The following is a 23198-nucleotide window of genomic DNA, read 5'->3' on the forward strand; positions in this document are numbered from 1 at the left end:
TTAACTATATGGGCAGATGGTAGAAGCTTTCTCTCTCTCTCTCACACACACACACATTCCTGATGAAGGGTTTACACCTGAAGCGTTGATTCTCCTACTCTTCGGATGCTGCCTGACCTGCTGTGTTTTTCCAGCACCACATCTTTCGACTCTGACACTCTGACTCTCCAGCATCTGCAGTCCTCACTGGTGGAAGCTGTCAGTTTCAGAGACAATTTTGAGGAAGTGTCACTAGACGCGAAACATTAACTCTGATTTCTCTTCCTAGTTGCTGCCAGACCTGCTGTGTTTTTCCAGTAATTTTGGTTTTTGTTTCAGGGAATATTGATGGTGACTGATGACAATTTCACTGTCAAGATAACAACAAATTCCGGGTCATTTGTGAATCATGGGTTGATAGAGATCCCGAAGTTCCCAATTTGGTGGCTGATTGCATTGGGATTACTTTGGTCATTGGAAGATGCTTTAAATGTTTCCTTACACTAGTGAGCAGAGTAATCAGCAAATGAATAGTGATGCTAAATAACATCAAAAATGTTTGCAGTAAATACTCAAATTAGTTACTATTGAGCATACAATAACTTATCTGATGCAAATCAGGGTGATTTACTCTTTGCAGGGTTGATGTGGACTTGTTGGGTCGAATAGCCTGTTTCCACACTGTAGATAATCTAATCTAATCGTAAGCATACCCATGACTTCTCAAATTGATTAATACAATTATGTTAAAGTGAAGAAACATGAAACAAGAAAATGGGTCATGTAAACAATCTGCACAGCACTGGAAATATAGCTAGCTCCCTGTTAGGACATAACAAGCCAACCCAATTCACTTGCTGAGAGAGCTGACTGGGAAGTTGAGCCCAGGATTTTGCCAATGCCCTGTTGACTTGCAGGAGACTTTACTGATTTGTCCTCTGTTAACCCCTGATTTCCTGGATAAGAATGGCTGGCCTTACCACACCCTGTCTTTTGCACTTGATTCATACTGAAAACAGTGACTCAATATTGGAAACTCAATTCGAGACCTACTTTCTTGCGTCATGTTTCACTGCTTTGTAATAATTGTGAGAATCAATTGGAGAAGTCATGGGTTTGCATCAGTTAAATTATTGTGTGCTCAGGAGTAGCTAAATTGAGTATTTACTGCAAGGTGTTTTTTTATAATTTACAGTCACTAGTTATTTGCTGTTCCTGTACTCATTAGTGTAAGGAAACATTTAAAGTATCTCTAATGCCCAAAGTAATCTCAACACAAACAGCCATCAAATTGGTAACTTTATGATCCTCATCAACCTTGATTCATAAATGATCCAAAATTTGTTGTTATCCCGACAGTGCAATTGACAGCAGCCACCATCAATATTCTCTGGAACTGACAACTCTGTCATCAGCCTTTGGAGTCAAATGTAGAAATTCAGAGGTTGTATTGAGGTTCATCATTGCATAATTTAGTTGTAAATAATATGTTAGTTATTAATCTGTACTTTTATTCTATAGCTTTCTTGCAAAAGGATGCAAAAGGATTTGTGAAAGGAATTATTTTTCATTCACAACCATTATAATCAACATAGGAGACTACGGATGTAATATCTGAGTCAATCAAATTTCTGTAATATTTTGCAAATGCATTCAATGATCTCCTGTTTTAAAGCACATGTGCAGCCACTAAGACCAGATATTGTATGTATTCACAAATAATATGCAAAACACTCTACTTTTACAGATAAATGCTTACATTAAAAACACAAATAAGTTTAAGGTGCAACAACACAGACGATGTAGCAGTTGATGCTAAATGGATATCGACTTCTAAGCATTCCTACTAAGACCATGTGATAATGTGTCATCACTTTTAGAAGATCAGAACAGTTTGTTTTTACAGCAGAACTACTTTATTTTTGTTGCTAACTTGTATAAGTGATCTTAAGAATGTTCAATCCCATACCTGATATCAGCTCTCCTCCGTGGCCTTGCTTCAGACATGAAAATACTGCCTTTTGTTGATAGGCGCAGTCAATGCATGCTTGGACAGCCTGCTGAAGGACCATGGATGCTCTGGCAGGGCCAAAATGGTCTGGTAGCTGCTGCAACTTCTTCTTATCAAGATGTGGCCCAGCACAGGCATGTTTGTTGACATATATGCAAACTGCAACATGGAAAGATCAGCTATGTTAAGCATGCGTGGCAGCATATTGCAATACAATTAGCTCAAATAAAACTCCAAATTTTTGAAAAATTTCCTGGAGAAATTATTATTCGACATTCCCAATAATGAACACGTCTAGCAGAATTTTCAATCTTCAGCTTCAGTAAGTGATGTTATTATCTGAATTCCCCTTGAGCTTGTGGAGTAGCCACATCTCAAATGTGTGGCCAAAGATTTCCTGTATTCGATTATTTGCAATAACATGTTGATGGTGCTATAAAAGGGGAAATCTTGCCAAAATTGTTTGGTATCACGGTGTTAAAAACAGCACTGACGTGATATGGGCAAAGAAAAGCAGAGTGGTCAGAAATGGAGTGAGTGTCCAGCTGCCATGGTGGAACAGAGGGCAAGATCCATCCAGGGAATAGTTGCAACAATAGTTGTAATGGTTATACTCTCTTCCATTGGCCAGAAGATATAACCGTTTAAATATACGTATGTATAGATTCAAGAGCAACTTGTTCCCCATTGTTATCAGACTTTTGAATTATCCTCTCAAATGTTAATGTTGACCTCTCTCTCTTTCTCTCTATCTTTGCACCTTCTCTGCAGCTGTAACATTGTGTTCTACAATCTGCTCTGCTGCTACCCTGATGCACTTTTGTATGGTACAGTCTGCCAGTATAGCACACAAAACAACACTTTTCACTGTATCCCATTACATGTGACAACAATAAGTCAAATATAATCAAAGCAAAATAACATTAAAGACACTTTGAACCTACAGCGCATCCTGAATAATATAGGTGAACTAGTGGCACAAATAAGAATAAGATTTCTTAGATTTGTTTAGATTAAACCACCATTACAAGAAATGGTTACAAGTTTGAAAAATAAATACTCCAGTGCAAAACATAAATCAGGCAAAATGGAAAAGAAGGGTAGCCTGATAGGAAAGGATGGCTTAGGGTTATTTGTGAGAAAGAATCTTGGCTCAGAATATCATGGTGTAGAATCAGTATAAGTGGAGATGAGGAATAGCAGGAATCAAAAAACATGCTAGGTGTTATAGGCCCCCGAGCATATCTGTACAAAGGTAATTCTCAAGCATGCTCCTATGGTCTCTGTAGGGACTATTAACTTCCAAAGCGGGCTTTGATTTAGAGCACACAGATGGGCCCCAGTTAGGCCTGCCTGTTTGTTGGTTACGACAAACAGTCCCCCTTCAGTACCTACAGGCACCATGCCCCAACTCTCCTGTCGTTACATCGATGACTGCATCAGTGCAGCATCCTGCATCCAGGCTGAACTAAAGCAGTTCATCGACTTTGCCCATAAGTTCCATCCCGCCCTTAAATTCACTTGGTCTATCTTGGACACCTCCTTTCCCTTATTGACCTCTCCTTTTCCATTTCCAGTGACAGTCTCCAGATGGACGTTTATTGTAAATCCACAGACTCCCATAACTACCTAGATGACATCTTGTTCACCCAGTATCCTGCAAGAACTGCAAGAATTTGGGTGGCATGGTGGCTCAGTGGTTAGCAGCGCTGCCTGACAGCACCAGGGACCCAGGTTGAATTCCAGCCTCAGGCGACTGTCTGTGTGGAGTTTGCACATTCTCCCGTGTCTGCGTGGGTTTCCTCTGGGTGCTCTGGTTTCCTCCTCCAAAGATGTGCAGGTCAGGTGAATTGGCCATGCTAAATTGCCCACAGTGTTAGGTGCATTAGTCAGAGAGAAATGGGTCTGGCTGGGTTACTCTTCAGAGGGTCGGTGTGGACTTGTGGGGCCAAAGGGCCTGTTTCCACACTGTAGGGAATCTAATCTAATTTCCCAATTCCTCTGCCTTCACCACATCTGCTCGGAAGAGGAGACATTCCACTCCCAAGCAACCCAGATGTCCACCTATTTTGAACAATGTGCTTTTCCGCCCTCTGTCATCCAAACAGCCTTCCTATGCACCTCTTCAATTCCCCGCTCCACTGCTCTAAGCTCACCCCATCTAAACTCAGTAAAGGCAGGGTGCCACTTGTCCTCACCTACCACCTCAACTAGTCTCCACATCCAATGTATCATCCTTAAACACTTCTGCCAATTCCAATTAGACCCCACCACCAAGAACATCTACCCTTCCCCACCCCTCTCTGTCTTCCGCAAGGACTGTTCCCTTCGACAGTCTTTGGTTTGCGCAACTCTCCCCACCAACTCCCTGCCACCACCCACCTCCCCCAATCCCCAACACCTAGGTACCTTCCCCTGCAACCGGAAAAGATGCAAGACCTGCCTCCCTCACCTCCATCCAGGGCCCCATACAGTCCTTCAGGGTGAGACAGAGGTTAACCTCCATCTCCTCCAATCTAGTTTTACTGTATCCGGTGCTCCCATTGTGGTGTTCTCTACATCGGGGGGGGGGACCAAACATAAACTCAGGGCACGTTTCACTGAGCATCTCAGCCAGGCTCGCAGGGGCCAACTGGACCTCCCAGAGAAACAACACCTCATCTTCTGCCTGGGCAGCCTACAGCACAGAGGACTCAACATTGAGGTCTCTAATTTCAAATAACCTCCCTTCCCATCCCTCGACTCACTTCCCATCCCCTCCTTCTCCCTTCCATCCTTTTGATTGACCCTACCTTCCAGCTACCAACCGGATTCATTCCTCCCATCAACCAACCAGGTCGCAACCTCCTCTTGTGTTCATCTATTCCTACCTTACCACTCCGCCCCTCTCCCCACCCTAAAACCCTCCCCCAACTCCCCCTTTATCTGCAGTTCCCCCTACACCTACCCCCAGTCCTGAAGAAGGGTCACACCCAAGGCATTGACTTCTCAACCTCCTGATGCTGCCTAGTTTGCTTTGTTCTTCCAGCCTCCTGCTTGTCTACCTTGAACATGCGGTGGTTAACCAAAATAAATTATGCTGCAAGATTTCATGTTTTCAGACAAAACAACCTTTAGAGTATATTAAGAAAGCAAGCATTATTAACTATGCTTTGTCAAGACTGAGTGATTAATCTAATTCCCTTTTTTACTTTTAAACAAAAAAAGAACTGTCGATGCTGAATATCTGGAATGAAAACAGAAATTTCTATAGACACTCAGAAGGTCTGGCAGCATCTGTGGAGAGAAAAGCAGAGTTAACGTTTCAAGTGCAGAAGTTCTGAAAAAAGGTCACTGGACTTGAAATGTGAACTCTGCTTTTCTCACCACAGATGCCACCAGACCTGTTGGGCTTCTCAAGAAATATCTGTTTTTTTTAGATAGATTAGATTACTTACTCGCTTTTTATTTCCTAATTATACCCAACAGTGTCATTATTCCTTTTGGAAAAATCCTAGGATTTACTTTATAATTTCCTCAGAGATCCAGCTATTCTTTGAGGTAACATTTATCTTCCTTGTTCTTTCAGCTCTTTAAATGCAACTGTCTCTATCTGTTCCCAAAGTGAATGGCATACTGTGATCTTCAGTGAGTGAAACACACCGATAAATAAGAAGTCGAACTTCCCTAATTCATTGCATTCACCCACTGCCCTTCAAACACACCATTCATCTTCCTTGCAATGTGGCATACTTGGGATATGCTAAACAGAAATGAAAAGCAATTATCTTTTATCTTCACAGCCAAATGTTTGTTTCTGGGACCAACATGAATAATATTTACATCTCCAACAGCGTTAAACAGCCTTTCTCCAGACTCACGAGTTTCACCAACGAACTCCTTGGTTTCCAAAAGTGCTTTTAGTTTCTCTGATCTTAGAACTCAGTAAAGTTGACTGGATAAATACAGGATTCAATGGTAAACAAGCAATAGAAAATAACTAAAAAAAAATTCAGTAAGTCTGATAAAATATGCTCTATTTAAAAACAAAAATGCAGCAAGACAGATCCATCCACAGCTTCCAAAGAACATTGCAAAGAATAGAAGTCTGACAGTGTGGCGTTGGAAAAGCGCAGCAGGTCAGGCAGCATCTGAGGAGCAGATGAATCGACTTATCGGGCATAAGCCCTTCATCAGGAGTGGACATTCCTGATGAAGGGCTTATGTCTAAAACGTCGCCTCTCCTGCTCCTTGGATGCTGTCTGACCTTCTCCGCTTTTCCAGTGCTGCGTATTTTGACTCTGACTTCCAGCATCTGTAGTCCTCCATTTTGGCCTGTTCTTGAGACCAACAAAAATGTTGATAAAACTGAAAGAAAAACAATAAGGGTGAACTAGCCAAGCGTATAAAAAGAGATTATAAAAACTTTTATGAATAGATAACAAGGAAGACAGTAGATAAAGTAAACATTAATGCCTTACAAATAAGAGACAGGAGAAAATAGCATGGAAGTGAAGAAATGGCAGAAATGCTGAATAAATATTTTCAGCTTGTTTTTGATCTCCCAGTGGTGGTGTAAATTGGAATGTGATGTATTGACACAGTTTTCTGCTGGAAAAGCAACTTATTTCTGCAGTGGTCTGGTATCAGAATAAAGGACCAACCATTCGGAACAGAGATGAGCAGAAATTTCTCCACTGAAAGGGTTGTAAACCTTCGAATTCACTATCCCTTTGGTTACGAATGCAACATAATTTATTTAAGACAGAGATAGACAGATACATTTTCTGCTCTCTCATGAAATCAAACATTATGAAGAGCAAACAGCAAAGTGAAGTTGGAGCCCAAGACCATTTGGAATGGTGGAGCAGTTTCGATGTACTATATGGACTACCCCGATCCCATTTCTTATGTTCTTATGTAATATGAAGAATTTTCCTCCCACTGACATGTCTCATACCCAATAAATGCTTTATGAGAAATTTGATTTTTTTTAGTTTTAGAGAAAAGCCAGAATTAATCGAGTTGAAGCTTTGCAGATTATGAAGAGGATTAAAATTGATCCAGACAAATTGTGTTCGAGGACAGGCTCAAAGGCCTTCAGTTTAGGTAAAGAAGCAAGGTTTATGAATTTACAATGACAAATTCAGGGAAGTCAGATAAAATATTTTCTTCCAAAGCTCAAAACAGTCATAGGTAGGTAACCAGGGAAGCCCGATATCGGTCGCTTCAAGAAAGATTTGATGCTTTCTTGAAAAAGAGAAGGGCTTCAGGAATTTTATGAGTAATGGAAAGGTAAGATTGACCTTGTAAAAGCAAGAGGCCCATTGGTTTAATGCTGCTTTCTAATTCCTAAGATTTCTTATGCTTATATCATGCATTCAAGATTTATGCACACAGGAACCATACAGAAAATAAACTTTGTTCCTAAAGTATGTGTAATCATTATAAATAGGCAAGGGTTATCTCGATAGTTTTCACTTTCTCTCTAAACATTGATTTTTATTCCTGAGTCAAAATTGTCAAACAAAAATGGACAAGTTGAACTGAAAGGTTAGTTTCCATGTTGTACATCTCTATGAATATGACTCTAAAAGTGAGAGAAATTAATATATTGACTAACAAAGCACCATCTAACAAACATTGGAAAACACGTAAACATACTTACCCAGAAATCTCTGACCTCCTGAACAATGTGAGCAATGCCAAGACCATTGGGAAAAGATGGTGAGTTTGGAAAATTGAGATTCTCAACTTTGAGTGAAAGAAGTCTGGCTGCCCACCCAAGGTTTGAATGGTGAAATGAGAACCATGTTAGTGAGCAGTATGAAGTGTGTCTGCATGCAGTTACATCATTATATCTAACCTTTTGTATGAAGTTTGCTTTTCTCCAAGCAGCAGAGAGAAACTGGTCGGTGATGTGAAATTGACAGTGGCAACCTGGCAGCTCCAGCTTTGCTCCCATGGGTGTCAGTGTGTCCAGCATTCCCCAACATCTCAGAGTACACTCTACTGGCAGCGGGCACTGGCACTCCACAGAGGTTGGCATCGGGCATGTACCAGCCTCACCATCTCATCATGGCATATCGCTGATGCACTTAAAATACAGTTATCCACTTGTGTACTGGCCTTTGGAGCAGACTGGCTTTGCATTCTGGTGCTGCTAGTAGGCCACTCTGTGTGAAGGGACAAGCACCCACACATGTATGTCGCAGACTGGAGCAGACTGCATCTCGGGTCTCTCCATTGGCTTTCTTCATGCTCATTCATCGATAGAGCAGAAAAGCTACAGTCTCATGTCTTCTATGGAATGCCATGCTGATGAGATGCAGATGATACTCTATTTTGAGGCGGTGCTTAGAATGCTACATCGTGTTCTCCAGTGTATCTGCAACATAGCTCCTTCTTCCATTGGAAGTGCTGTAAGTTCTCTCCCACACATCAGGTTCCCATCCAGGTCTTGTCTGGGGGTTCAATCCAGCAGGTTCTCTGCTCGAGACAACTGGAGGATCCACTGAGGCTGTGTGATAGCCAATAAGGATCCAGGGCAGCTACAAGCCTTGTGCCAAGTAAGACAATGAGGATGTTGTTCACCATCCTACAGCACTATAGCGGCAGCCACAACAACTCGGAGTCTCATTGAATGAGGTCATCTCTCACTGAGGGGAAATGTTTTGATGCTGCAGAGGCCAGAATCCCCTGTGTAACCTCAACCACAAATGCCGTTAATCGCTTAGATCTTTCTCGAGCTTTTCCTGTTGTTTAATAAAGAAATTAAGGTTTACAAATGGATGGAAATATTCACAAGATCCAATGCTCCCTCATTCAATTATGACAAAGTTTCAGGCGAGGGTGTGGGCACCAGGGAAAGGACAGTTATCACTCAGACTGGGACAGAGCATCATGTAATATTAAGGATAGAAAAACCTTCACTCTTGCAACTGCAGCTACAGTGACAGCCTCATGTGCAGCTGATGATGAAAAGTGACCATATTTTAAAGATGGGATGATGTATTTCCAATGAAGTTTCATCCATACCATGTGGGTGCACTGAGGAGGTTTCACTTTCCTTACTCACCCATTCTATCAAGTTGCAGTCCCGGGATCCATAGCTTGGGGGTGGAAGGGTCCTGTTCTAGAGTGAAACCTGTTGGTCTTGGAATTTTGGGCAAGTGATCCTCAGAGTGTTTGCAGCTCAAAGACCGAGGCATCCTGCAGTTTCCTGTCCAGCAGTAGCTGCACCCTTCTCTGCTTGAACTGTCATCGGGTGGGGGCATTGCAAGTAATGGAGGGGATGGCCACTTCCTGGATGTCCTGAGAGGACCTGAATGTAATCCATACTCAGTCTCAGTGCTGACTGGCATCACTCTGTCTCCTGGAGGCAGTTCAATGGAGGCTGATTCCAGAGATCGGGAGCTCGTCTTATGAAGAGAGGTTGAGCAATTTAGGCCAATAGTCTCTGGAGTTGAGAAGAATGAGAGATCTAATTGAGGTGTATAATATTCTAGAGGGGATTAACAAAGCAGAGGTAGACAGGATAGGGATGGTCGACACATGGGGAAATCTAGACTGTGAGGTCATAGTTTTAGGATAAGGGATTATAGACCTAAAACTGCATGAGGAGAAGTTACTTCTCGTGAAAGTAGCAGTGTGAGACAGTGAGGGTGAGGTAGCAGAGAGAGGGTGGTGCAGCTTACATTTGCAAGTGCAAGAAGTCATTCATCTTTTTCCTGCATTGCTGGGCAGGCCCTGCACACTGCACTGCAACTTCAGAACAAGTTCTGGTGCAATGGTCTCCTCTGACAGTTCTGAGAAAGAGGACCTTGCACTTCCCACAGCACCAGGACCTCAAGACGCCTGGTAGGTATTCAGGGTGGCAATGTGCCTCTGTTAGTCATCTCTGGTATGATTCATCCCACGTTATAACTATCAATGGCAGCTGCTGGGATTGACTTTGTGCACAGCTGGTGTTTAAATATGGCAGCAGGGAAAATACCAGAAGGCCTTGGCTGTGGTGAGTAGTTCATCTGTTGGCGAGTGCAAAAACCTTGGATGCAGCAGCAGAGAGGAGTGGTACTTACTCTGTGAGGGTAAACAGCATGAATTTCTTGAGAAAATACCCCAGGCTCAAAAGGAGGGATACCCTCCTGAAATTGACACTTAGCCAATTTTTGGGAAACATCAGTTCATTGTGTGTGGCCTGATTATGTCTGCAATATACGTGATACCTTCCAAACAATTCACAAACTATGTTCTGCATTTAAAAATGTTAAGAGGCAGATTGTCAACTTGATTTTACTCCTTGAAGGTAAAAGCTTGCTGGTACATATTTCTGCTGATACACCCCAGTAATATCTACCTTGTGGAATTCAGAAATGTGAAGTAACATCATCTTTATCCTCATCTGCCACCTGAACGAGAAACCACGAGCTGGACTGAGGAATGGGTTTTCCCGCCTATGGCCCTGATCCCACTGCCTAATCATGTTTTTAGAAATAGTAATGAAGTTAATTCAGAAAAATTATGATAGCTGGAGGGTTGTGTAAGATCAAAATTTCTAGCCCAATGTAAGCATTGCTGAATGTTTATTCCAGCTTACCGCTTCTATAATGGTTTATTCATAGTCAAAGGCTTTCCAGTGAGTATATTGACTAAGCTGCCAAGCAATAGGCACTGGCATGGTCCTAGGATCAGTCCCCATATGAATTCACAAAAGCATGGTACAGCAGAAGGGATTCCACAACACTTGTCACACCAATCCTGACGCATGTTTTGCAACAATTGTGGAGAGTCCCAAACATTTGTACTACAATATTCACAAAAGAAACACTCTGCAGCTATGCTGATAATAGTGAATGGTCCCATTAAGTAGCCCTGTTGGGGTGTCCTTCTACTGTCTGTCCGTGTTGACCTATGAGTGATTGGGACACCATTAGCTGCATTCCAGAATAGTGGTGCTAACATCATATCAGAGCACACATTGACTGATATCATACTTTCCCTAGTCTACCTACTTCTGGCATGCATTCACACTGCATTAATGCCCTCAACAGTGTATAGGACACTGTAGGGAGAGTTCACTTAGACCATATTGGGACCTTAAAAGGCACTGATACTGATCCAAATTTTACCTCGTGTCTTGAGAGAGAGGAAGGAACAGAGAGATAACTGAAATTTCTTTTTGTAAATGGATTAGAAGTAACATAAGAATATTTTCTGTTTAAAAAATATACACCTGCCACCCTGATACAATCAGTGTGGGTGGACTGCAAAAACTGTAGCAGTCATTTAAGCTTCACTCCTGACAACATGGCGCATGTTGCCACATACGTTAACCTCAGTACCACATCCTGAACCTGAAGGGGAGTCTACATTAGCTACATTAGAGTCATATAACACCTGTTAGCCTAAAGATATGCTTTAGAAAGACTCCCCACAATTAACTTTTCTCTGAAAATGACATGGGTAAAATATGTAAAATTACATGTGTAAATAAATAAAAGACTTGCTGTAGCATGTTTCTCGACTTCATTTGGTCGGCATGGACCAGTTTGGGCCAAAGAGCCTGTCTCTGTGCTGTAGGACTCTATGACTCTATGACTGCATGTTATTTGAAAGCACTATTCAAATAACAAACAATTTTTCACTGTCATGATATACAATACACAGCAGCCAATATGTGACGTCCTCAGTGTGTTAATAACCAGGGGTAGTGACTTGTGTAATATTGATTGAAGGATATGTATAGGCCAGGACATGGGCTATAATTCCTCTGATGCTCTTCAAAATAGTGTCATGGAACCTTTTATATCTACCCAGAGGATAACTTTTTGTGTGTGTGTGTGTATGTGTGTGTGTGTGCGCGCGCGCGCGTGTGGGTTGTGTCATCAATTTTGCTTATCGACTGCAGTCTTTGAAATGTTTTCTCTTTATAAATTCAGGTACATAGTATGATGGATGCTTCCTAAAATTGAGAGATAAATGGGTATACAGTCAAATAAGGAGAGGCAGACGAGCTGGCAAACGTAGATTAATAGAACTTTACAAGAAGAGATTTCTCAACCAGCATATTAAAAACTCTCATATTAATGATGTAAAATTTATTGATTTGACCAATCAAGTTCCTTTCTTCCAATGTAACATTGTAACTAGGTCTCTCTCCTAATACCACTAATAATCTCCTGCCCCACTCCATGCTGCTGCTATTACTGCCCGTCTTTGAAAATAACATTGACTCTGCCATCTTTGAAAACTATTAGGGTTCTTGTGGTGCAGTGGTAGTATCCCTTCCTCTGAGCCAGGACACCTCAGTTCAATTCTCACCTGCTTCTGAGGTGTACAATTGATTAGAATCTAGCTCCTTGAAAACTGCTGCCCCATCTTTAAACTTCCTTTATTCTCCAAATTATTTTGAAAAGTTGTCACCTCTTAATTTCATAATTATCTCTCCTGCAACTCATTGTTTGAATATTGTTAATCAGGTTTCTGTCCCTTTCACATTTCCAATCATCACAAATGACATTCTCTGACCTGCTCTCTGCAACTTTTGACTTAGATATGAGCTTGTTTAGATATGAGCTTTCTTCAGCTCATTATACTATTATGTGTCTGATCATAGCGTTAGCATCTTTATCCATGGCTTCTCAGTACACTTCCATTTATCTTTATCATCTGAAGATGGGGTATTAGTTTCCAGATGTAATTTTGATGATATCCAGCTCAGCTCTGCCATCACTGCCGTTTATTGCTCCTATGATGTCACACAGGTCTGTGGGTGATGTACAATGTCCAACAAACCAAACATTAAGAAGACTAAATGAATTGTCTATAATCCCTATCACAAAATCAGTGACAGCCATCTCTTTCATGGGGCGAACTAGACTTCTCACTGAGCAGACAGTCTGACACTGTAACTTTGCCAGCATAAATTTTACCCACTTCCAGCTCTGGAATATCACTCACCTCAGCCTCTACATGAACCCATCTATGTGAACCCATCAACCTCTAACATCCTCATCCATATCTTTGTGATCTGCAGATTCAATAAACCCAAATAGCTTCCTGTAAAACCTGACTGTTACAAAACAGCTATCTTTTACCCCTGGCCTTGCTGATGTGATGGGCTCCAGTGACTCCAAAACTTTAATATTAACATTTGAAGGCTTATAGGTCCCTCAGTGGCCTTCCCTGTCTCAATAACGTACTCTTGAGATCTACGGACCCCATTAATTGAACTAAATATTTTATAGTCTTGGTCTCTTATTTATTTTTCTTGCTCCCTTTATCCCATAATCACCTGATGAAGGAGCGGCGCTCCAAAAGTTGGGCTTCCAATTAAACCTGTTGGATTATAACCTGGTGTTGTGTGATTTTTAACTTTATCTCTTTATCCCATCATTGACAGCCGTACCTTCAGCCATTTAGACTATACCCAGAGTTTCCTCCCTAAATCTTTCAACTAACCATTTCATTGGTGTTAAGAAGAATGAAGGATGAACTTCCTGAACCTGCAAGATTCTGAGAGGGCTAACAGTGTAGATGTTGAGAAAATATTTCCCCATGTGGTGATTGTAATGAGCTCAGCCAGATGGACCTCATAGAATATAACAGTCCCTCTGACTGGGGCTGCTAAGCTGGTCCAATCAGGGAGCCATGGCTGACAGATATAAACAGGAGTATCAGGGGTTGTGTTCACTCAGAGCTCGCTCTGAGGAAGCCAGACCAATGACCAGTATAATGCAACTAAAGGGTGATTTGCTGATGGGACACTGACCTCTGTGGAGTTATTTCACCCTAATGGGACAATCTCAAATTAGGGACAAGTGTTACAGAATAAGAGAATACTCATTTAAAACTGAGATGCAAAGAAATTTATTTTGCAAGTGTCTGGAATTCTCTACCCTAGAGTATTATGGCGGCTTGATCACTGAAATTATTTCAAGAGGAAGTCGATATATTTTTAAAATATCGAGGAGTTGAGGGATATGGCAGGTCAGCCATGAACTTATAAAATGGCAGGTCAGGCTTGAGTGGCTGAATGGCATAGTCATGCTCCTATTTCTCATGTTCTAAACTCTCCTCCTTTAAAAGCTGCCTTAAAATTAGTCTCATTCACCAACATCTTGTCACTCCTCCAAATGTGCTTCTTTGCCTCTTGTAGATTGTAGACATGGACTGATTAAAGTTAGAGTTTTTTTCAAAAAATCACACAGCACCAGGTTATAGTCCAATAGGTTTATTTGGAAGACTAGCTTTCAGAGCGCTATTCCTTCAAACACCCGATGAAGGAGCAGCGCTCCGAAAGCTAGGGTTTCCAAATAAACCTGTTGGACTATAACCTGGTGTTGTGTGATTTTTAACTTTGTCTACCCAGTCCAACACTGGCACCTCCAAGTCAAGATTAAAGTTTAGGTGAGTAGTATATTGAAAATGAGGAAATTAATGGAAAAAAAGTAACAAATTCCCAGGACCTGATGGTTTCCATCCGAGGGTATTAAAGGAAGTAGGGGAGCACATTGTAGATGCAATAATGATAATCTTTCAGACTTTCCTAGATACACAAGTCATCCTGCTGTGTTGGAAAATGTACGTCACTCCGCTTTTTAAGAAAGGTGAAAGAGGAAAGCTAGGGAATTACGGACCAGCTCACCTAACATTTGTGGTGGGGAAATTGTTGGCATCTATATTCAAGGATGGAGTAACTGAAAATCCCAAAAACTTTCAGTTAAGTAGGAAGAGTCAGCATGGATTAATGTCAGGTAGGTTTTGCCTGCCAAACCTCATTGAACTTTCTTGAAAAGGTGACTAAGGTAGTTGACAGGCAATGTTTATGTTTGTTGTTCACATAGATTTCCAGAAGGCACTTTATAAAGTCCCCCGTAAGTGATTGTTGACATCTCACGATCTCACTGAATGGTGGAGCAGGCTCAAGGGCCAAATGGCCTACCCCTGTTCCTATGTTCCTACTTTAATTCAGCAAGTAATATTATTCATTAATCAGTTCCAAGGATATAAATTTTGAAGGTGCCTGAAAACATCTTAAATACACCTGCTATTTTGAGTATTGGTGAAATTGATCTATTAAACTGAATTCAATGATCTTCCCATTGGGAATTTGCTGAAGGGGCAGCATTTCATCAAGTGGGAGGGTGGCAGCTAGGGACTCTGTGTCCTTCCCAACTCCAGCCTGATCAAATCTGGGGTAGATAGCCTTCCTGCCCTGCTGCCAATTTAAGGCTTTAAGAGAGAATTCAATGCCTACTTAAGGGCCACTCCCACCACTGCTGCTATTATCCCAGTACTACATGGGACTGGGCAGTGGGAGGTGTTGCTGGGATTCCCTGGCAGAGGTGGGACAATGGGTCACATCTGGGCCATGAATCTTAGAAGAGTTAAATCAGAAGAGAATTTGAATGATTTGCTGTTGCTTGTGACTCTATGTGCTCTGACACACTGGGTTGAATTTTCCCAGCGCCTGAACAATGTGTGTGAGGCATTGCCTTCCATTGTCATACGAATCAGAAATGTGCAATAGAAATGGAAAATGGCAGCCACCACACCTGGAGTAAGTGTTTTATTCTTGGTCTGAACAAAATGCAGCCCACTGGGGCCATTGTGGAGCAGACAATAGGCCGGCTGAAAGTCAGAATAATGGATCTGATGAGGAGTTGGGGGTGTGTGAGGTAGTGTTGAGGGTTACCTTGCAGTCCAGTCCAGATAGAGTGTCCAAATAATCTTAGCATGCTGTGCTCTACATGATTGGAGCAAGCAAAGAGGAGATATGATGGAATTGAAGAGTAGGGAGAGTGGCGACAATATTCAGGATGAAGGTGAGGATATTGAGCAGAAGGACTATCACTTAAACATGATTGAGCAGTGCAGTATTGGGTGCAGTATTAGGTCAACAAGCCAAGGACTTAACTGGCACCCACTTCCAATAGAACAGGGAGCAATGATGATCCATCAGTATGCATTTGTTGCTGCTTGAAAGGTAAGAAGTTCTTGGAGCATATACTTTGTTTTTGGTGTTTTTTCTTCTCTACATAGAGAAGGCCTTATAACATGTGATGTTCTCACATTGAACAAGGATAAGATGTCATGCTGGGGGAATGTTAAGGAAAGAGTAGCACTCCCTTAGTCCAGGTTCTAATGCGATATGGTGCTAAGCCTTGTTTATTCTAACTGCAATTACTATGACATTCACTCAGACAACTGGTGACGTGAAACAGCAGTACATTTACAAACACAAGCTTGTTTTTGCAATGAAATGTCCCCCCCTTTTCCCCATTTACTCTTGGAAGCTTTTCCTTTTCATTGCCCTCCCACAATGTACATTGTGAAGGGCAGCTCCTGCTGACAGCACTTGACCTAACGACCATTAGGATCTAAATATGGCACCAACGCTAGGATTCCCAACAGTGGTGAGGGCATTTGCCATTGCTAAGTGGATGATAGCTTGAACAGGGAATCATAGAGGCATAGTGCATACATAATGGGGCAAGCGATAATTAGCTCGAGCTCAGGGAAAGAAACCCTCCATGAAACCCTTGGCGACATTGACTCTTAGCCAATTTTTGGTTAAAACGTCAGCTCACTGTCTTCAGGGGGAGTCCTTAGAACATAGAACATAGAACATAGAACAATACAGCACAGAACAGGCCCTTCGGCCCACGATGTTGTGCCGAACATTTGTCCTAGCTTAAGCACCCATCCATGTACCTATTCAATTGCCGCTTAAAGGTCACCAAAGATTCTGACTCTACCACTCCCACGGGCAGCGCATTCCATGCCCCCACCACTCTCTGGGTAAAGAACCCACCCCTGACATCTCCCCTATACCTTCCACCCTTCACCTTAAATTTATGTCCCCTTGTAACACTCTGTTGCACCCGGGGAAAAAGTTTCTGACTGTCTACTCTATCTATTCCTCTGATCATCTTATAAACCTCTATCAAGTCACTCCTCATCCTTCGCCATTCCAACGAGAAAAGGCCTAGCACTCTCAACCTATCCTCGTATGACCTATTCTCCATTCCAGGCAACATCCTGGTAAATCTTCTCTGCACCCTCTCCAAAGCTTCCACATCTTTCCTAAAGTGAGGCGACCAGAACTGCACACAGTACTCCAAATGTGGCCTAACCAAAGTCCTGTACAGTTGCAACATCACTTCACAACTCTTGAATTCAATCCCTCTGCTGATGAACGCTAATACACCATAGGCCTTCTTACAAGCTCTATCCACCTGAGTGGCAACTTTCAAAGATCTATGAACATAGACCCCAAGATCCCTCTGTTCCTCCACCTCACTAAGAACCCTACCGTTAACCCTGTATTCCGCATTCTTATTTGTCTTTCCAAAATGGACAACCTCACACTTGGCAGGGTTGAACTCCATCTGCCACTCCTCAGCCCAGCTCTGCATCATATCTAAGTCTCTTTGCAGCCAAAAACAGCCCTCCTCACTATCCACAACTCCACCAATCTTCGTATCATCTGCAAATTTACTGACCCACCCTTCGACTCCCTCATCCAAGTCATTAATAAAAATTACAAACAGCAGAGGACCCAGAACTGATCCCTGCAGAACTCCACTTGTAAATGGGCTCCAGGCTGAATATTTGCCATCTACCACCACTCTCTGACTTCGACCGGTTAGCCAGTTTTCTATCCAATTGGCCAAATTTCCCTCTATCCCATCCCTCCTGACTTTCCGCATAGCCTACCATGGGGAACCTTATCAAATGCCTTACTAAAATCCATGTATACTACATCCACTGCTCTACCCTCATCCACATGCTTGGTCACCTCCTCAAAGAATTCAATAAGACTTGTAAGGCAAGACCTACCCTTCACAAATCCGTGCTGGTTGTCCCTAATCAAGCAGTGTCTTTCCAGATACTCATAAATCCTATCCCTCAGTACCCTTTCCATTACTTTGCCTACCACCGAAGTAAGACTAACTGGCCTGTAAAATCTTTATGTAATCAAGCTATGTAATCAATCTTTAAAGAGGAATAGTCCATTTAACCTTTGTGTCAGCACCAGTTTCCTTTTGTTGCCTCCCTACTTTTGACATCACACAGTGAACTCCGTGCCCATACATAGCTCCTAGAGTGCTGTCATTAACTATTGCAATAAAGTATTTCATTGTTCACTTCTTCCAGTGGACAAACTGTGTTAACACACTTCTATTAGCATTGGACACTATCATTATTGTTGGCATCATCATCAGAAGAACTGCACAGTTTATGACAGTTCTGAAGGTATTCAGGAATATGGGGAAAAGCAAGTCTGGAATTAGATTTTGGGTCAGTCATGATCTTACTGAGTGGCAAAACAGGCTTAAGGCTAAATGGCCTACTCCTGTGTTATTCTGATATCCTATGTATCTCACGATAGTTACCGCTTACAGGACAAATGTTAGATTCCTTTCATCTCAATACGGTTTTCCTCCAACTCTAATGCTCGATTTAACTAAGCAAGTATTTAATTTGGGCAAATTTCCACCATAAATATTTTTTTCTTCCATTTATTTGTAGCAGACAAGTATAGCTTGTTTCAACCCCAAATACACAATATGTTACAATTAAAATGTTAAGCCACGTCAAGGGCACTGTTGAGATGACCTCACAAGGAGACTGTTAATGTTGCAATACATGCTTTGGGGTGACCCTTCACAAGTAACTCTCTCTCTCTCTCTCTCTCTCTCTCTCGGCTTGTTTTGTTTAACAGTTTTATCACAAGGCTGTGCTAGATGTAGTGAATACAGAAGTAGATAAAAGAAAACAGATACTGTGTGATACAGAGGTAGATTAGGATGTGGTAAAAATAATTTTAAGGTGTAGAACAACTACAGTTTAGCTTTTACAATCTGTCATTGTGGTTACACAAGATTGAAAAGGTGGATATGCCATGTTCAAGCCTGTTCCAACATTGGTAATGCCTGATCTGCATCGTAACTCCATTAAAACCTCTGAGGGCTTCAATACTTTAACTAATCAATCTTAAGTTTGGTGACTTTCAACTGATCTGTATTCAATAACTTTATGGGGAAAGAGGAGTAAAGATTTTCACTACTGTTTTTATTGTCAGGAAGTAATTCCTCACATCAATTCCAAATGGCCTAGTTTTCCTTTCTCAGGTCTTGCTCCCTTGCTTCAGACTCATCCAGCATCTCAAAGTATTGTCTGTGACAAGAAGTTACCAATTTATGAATAGTATGCAATCAAACAAAAATACGAAACAGTGTTTAGACAATGTCAGGAATATCGGAGAACCTGGCCAATACAGATCACCATTTTAAACTCCAGCCTAATAACACTCAATGTCAGGTCATTCCTTCAGCAAAGAATATTCAGCTGTACAGTGGCAAGGCGGCATTGAAAGAAACAAAATGCATGGGGAGAAAGAGTTTTTCAGAATTAATGAACTTAATTATTTTATTATTCACTTCATGGTGTAAGAATTAAATATTACCTCAATGGAAATCTCTTTAGCATCTGATATCTCTAAATCAAAACTGAAGTGAACATATACATAATCGACAGCCTGTGGATAGCTGTGGTATCACTGCTCACTCTGCATTTGCAGGATTTGCAAGATACTGTCAGCCTTCTCAATTGTGCATGCACAAGTTTCAGTCCATGAAGACTGTCAAAAACAGAACTCATTTATCAACCCACTGCTGGCCAGAGAAATATTCTACCTGCCATATGTGTTGAAGGAAAAACCCTGGAAGGTGTTGAGCACTTCGCAGACCCTGACAGCCACCTCTCTCAAAAGGCCCTCGTTAATGAGAAAATCCAATGCCCAGTCAGCTGCACCAGGTCACTCTTGTAGAAACTACAGCGATGTGTGTTTGACAACAAACAGCTTCACAGAGCAGTTGTCACCACAATCTTGGACTGCCGTGAGAGCTGGACTGTGTATCAGTCACACATAAGAGCACTTGAGAAATTCCACAAGCAACGCATCTGCTGTATTTCCCCAGATCCAACAGGAACACAGTCAAACAAACGCCATTGCCTTTACTGAAGCCACATCTTTGAGCATTCAAGCAAAACTCCTGCAAAATCAATAACAACAGACTGGTCAGTGTCCAAATGGCTAGGAGATGCCTCATCCACAAATAGTCAACTTTCTAAAAAGGACAAAGAAATCCCTCCAACGACACTCTGAAGTTCTCCAATGAAGTACTGGAACACTATGATGAATGACTGGGGGCGGAGTCTTGCTTCAATTCATTCAAAACAACTTGTCCATCAATTTTGCGTTAGAACATCTTAATAATGAGACAGAGTAGCAGCAGAGAAAAGCAATTCCCGTATTCCACATCCGTGACCTCTTGGGATTCCCTAATAGCTATGAGTACGGAATTGACCTGTCCAGTCACAGGGAGATCTGTAACTGAAACCTACAAGCCTAAACAGATCTCACCGTCAAATCAAGGGAAGGTGGTGCAGACACCTCTCCATACTTTGAAAGAGCATCGAAGACAATTTGACAAATGCTTGAAGTGCCCTCAATCAACAAGATATTGAACCAATGTATTAAAAATAGCATAGCTTTATTTGTAGAACAGGGAGTTTTTAAAAACTGTCCTGGCCAACATTCATCAATTAAAAGCAAAAAACCTGTTATTCATTACATTACTGTTTGTGGGAATTTGGTGTGCACAACTTAATTCCATTGTTTCATTGTTCCATTGCTATTGGGCAGCACGGTGGCACAATGGTTAGCACTGCTGTTTCACAGCACCAGTGACCCGGGTTCAATTCCTGCCTCAGGCACCTGGCTGTGTGGAGTTTGCACATTCTCCCCGTGTCTGCGTGGGTTTCCTCCGGGTGCTCCGGTTTCCTCCCACAGTCCAAAAATGTGCAGGTTAGGTGAATTAGTTGAAACTTTATTGCTGGAACAGCACAGCAGGTCAGGCAGCATCCAGGGAACAGGAGATTCGACGTTTCGGGCACAGGCCCTTCTTCAGGAAATTCAGGTTAGGTGAATTAGCCATGCTAAATTGCCCGTAGTGTTAGGAGAATGGGTCTGGGTGGGTTGCTGTTTGGAGGGTCGGTGTGGACGTGTTGGGCCGAAGGGCCTGTTTCCACACTGTAAGTAATCTAATCTAAAAGTGAATAGACTTCAACAAAACATCATTAGCTACGTACATTTTGGGGCAATCTCAAGGCAAGTAGATATCGAGTAAGCAGTATATCTCTTCAGTTTTTTTATTTCTTTAAATATTCACCCAACACGTCAGTGACTCATGTCAAGTCCTTCCTTCACTTTCACGTCCTTGTGATTATACTGATGGTGGAAGTGTTATATTCTCATGCAGTCACCGTCCTTGCCCAGAAAGGGGTTGAAATGTACATATTTGCAATATTTCAGTTTGTGCAAATAATTAAAATTACAAATATCAACAACCTTCTCTGATTGAGGTTAACAGAATGGAAAATAGTCAAACATAGCAAAATACTTCTGCGTATGTGTAACTGTTTTTTGTTGCGAATGACCTGAGAGTTATAGAGTGATGCTAAAAGTTTGTGAAATTTCCTCATCAACTCAAAAAGATCAGGCAGTGAGGTCACCATTAACTGGCTTGACAAATGCAACATTGGATTTTCTGCAAGTAGTTATCCCACTTGCCAGTCTCCTGATGAATGTCTATGGTTCTAATATACCATACCACAATCCATTTGAACTTCTCCATTTGATGGCTCCTGTACTTTATGACTAACCCTTGCTGAATTTCAATAGCTTTATAACCCTCTACATATGTTAAGGGGCTGAAAACAAAAATGTAGCCACGGTCATGCTTCAGATTTGTTTTTTGTTAATTCTTCATCATAATATTTAAGTGAAACAGAGTTTCAGAAAAAGACAAAGTGTGGTCACAATGTTAATAGGGCACTAAAGTCATTTCCTCGGACTGTAAATACAAATGATTCATTGTCATGCCTTGACTGTTTGATAAACACCAAGACGTTGGGAGATCTCTGGCGCCAAGTGTTCAGAGGCGCTTTGTCTGACATATGACATTTCTCATGAGGTAAAAACAGAGACAGAGACATTCGGTGCATCTATAAACACAAAGCAGCAAGAACAAGTTTTGATTAGACCAAGAAGGTTTGAAAGCAGGAAAGTAGATAAATATTATTTTATTTGAGGAGAACAAATCTATTGATAGCCATGGGGAAGTGCAGCGTGTTCGCTATTTTCTCTTACCTTGAAAAGGTAAGTTGTACCAACAGAATAGAAAACATTGTGTCCATTCATTTGTTGTAGATCAAGACATTTTAACCAATGATATCATACATTTAAGCGGCATTTGGATAGGTACATGGATGGGTACTTAATCTAGGTTAGAAGTTCGGCACAACATCGTGGGCCGAAGGGCCTGTTCTGTGCTGTATTGTTCTATGTTCTATGTTCTATTATTCATTATTTTCTCCGTCCACCTTTGCATGTGCAGTGCCCTATGTGAAAGACTTAAATATCTAGTTCAAATATACTCACAAATATTGACGCAGAAGAGTGATTTGCACAGTTATGTCAAATAAAATATTTAAAGCCAAATTGAAATTGTAATTAACTGATAGGAGTTGTATATATGCCAATATATTTCACAATGACATTCGGCATTTTGGCTATCTAATCCATATATAAGTATTATCACTCCTAGTACCCCTCTTCTCCAACATCCACTGCCTGCTTTTCCCTGCTAAACAGCTCTCCCACTCTTAATTGAATTGTCTTTATGTGGTCGTACACAAATGGAGGTCTACAACATGGGAACAGGCCCATCGACCCAAAAAGTCCACGACTCAAAAATAGCCATTTAAATATTCTAATCCCGTTTCCCAGCTTTCAGCCCATAGCCTTGTATGGTTTGGCTTTGTCAATGTACATCGAGATACTACCTCAATGTTGGGAGGGTTCCTGCCTCTACCACCAGTATAGGCAGTGAGTTTCAGACACACACGACCCTCTGGTTTTTCTTACATTCCCTCTACACCTCCTGCCTTTTACCTGAAATCCATGCTCCCAGGTCATTGATCCCTCACCAAGGGGAAAAGTTCCTATATACCATGTCTGTGCCTCTCATAATTTTACCTTGTCAACCATGTCCCCCCTCTGTCTCCTCTGCTCAAACCCAAGTCTATCCATTCTCTTTTCTTAACTAAAACTCTCCAGCCCAGGTAACATCCTGGTAAATCTCATTTGCACTCT

The 23198-nt window shown here is 41.6% G+C and overlaps 1 protein-coding gene across 2 annotated transcripts in view; it reads right to left on the reverse strand.

Moving 5' to 3' along the window:
- scml4 (Scm polycomb group protein like 4) overlaps window positions 1-23198 on the reverse strand; it is a 132404-nt gene that overhangs the window by 59089 nt on the left and 50117 nt on the right. For both annotated transcript variants that reach the window (XM_043687078.2, XM_043687076.2), the window contains exon 4: window positions 1949-2149. In XM_043687078.2, the coding sequence (XP_043543013.2) occupies window positions 1949-2149 (201 nt within the window). The remainder of the gene's footprint in view (window positions 1-1948; window positions 2150-23198) is intronic.

Source organism: Chiloscyllium plagiosum, unplaced genomic scaffold (assembly GCF_037043375.1).
Source record: "Chiloscyllium plagiosum isolate Xiang-an unplaced genomic scaffold, Cpla_swu_hap1 HiC_scaffold_3, whole genome shotgun sequence".
NCBI lineage: Eukaryota > Metazoa > Chordata > Chondrichthyes > Orectolobiformes > Hemiscylliidae > Chiloscyllium > Chiloscyllium plagiosum.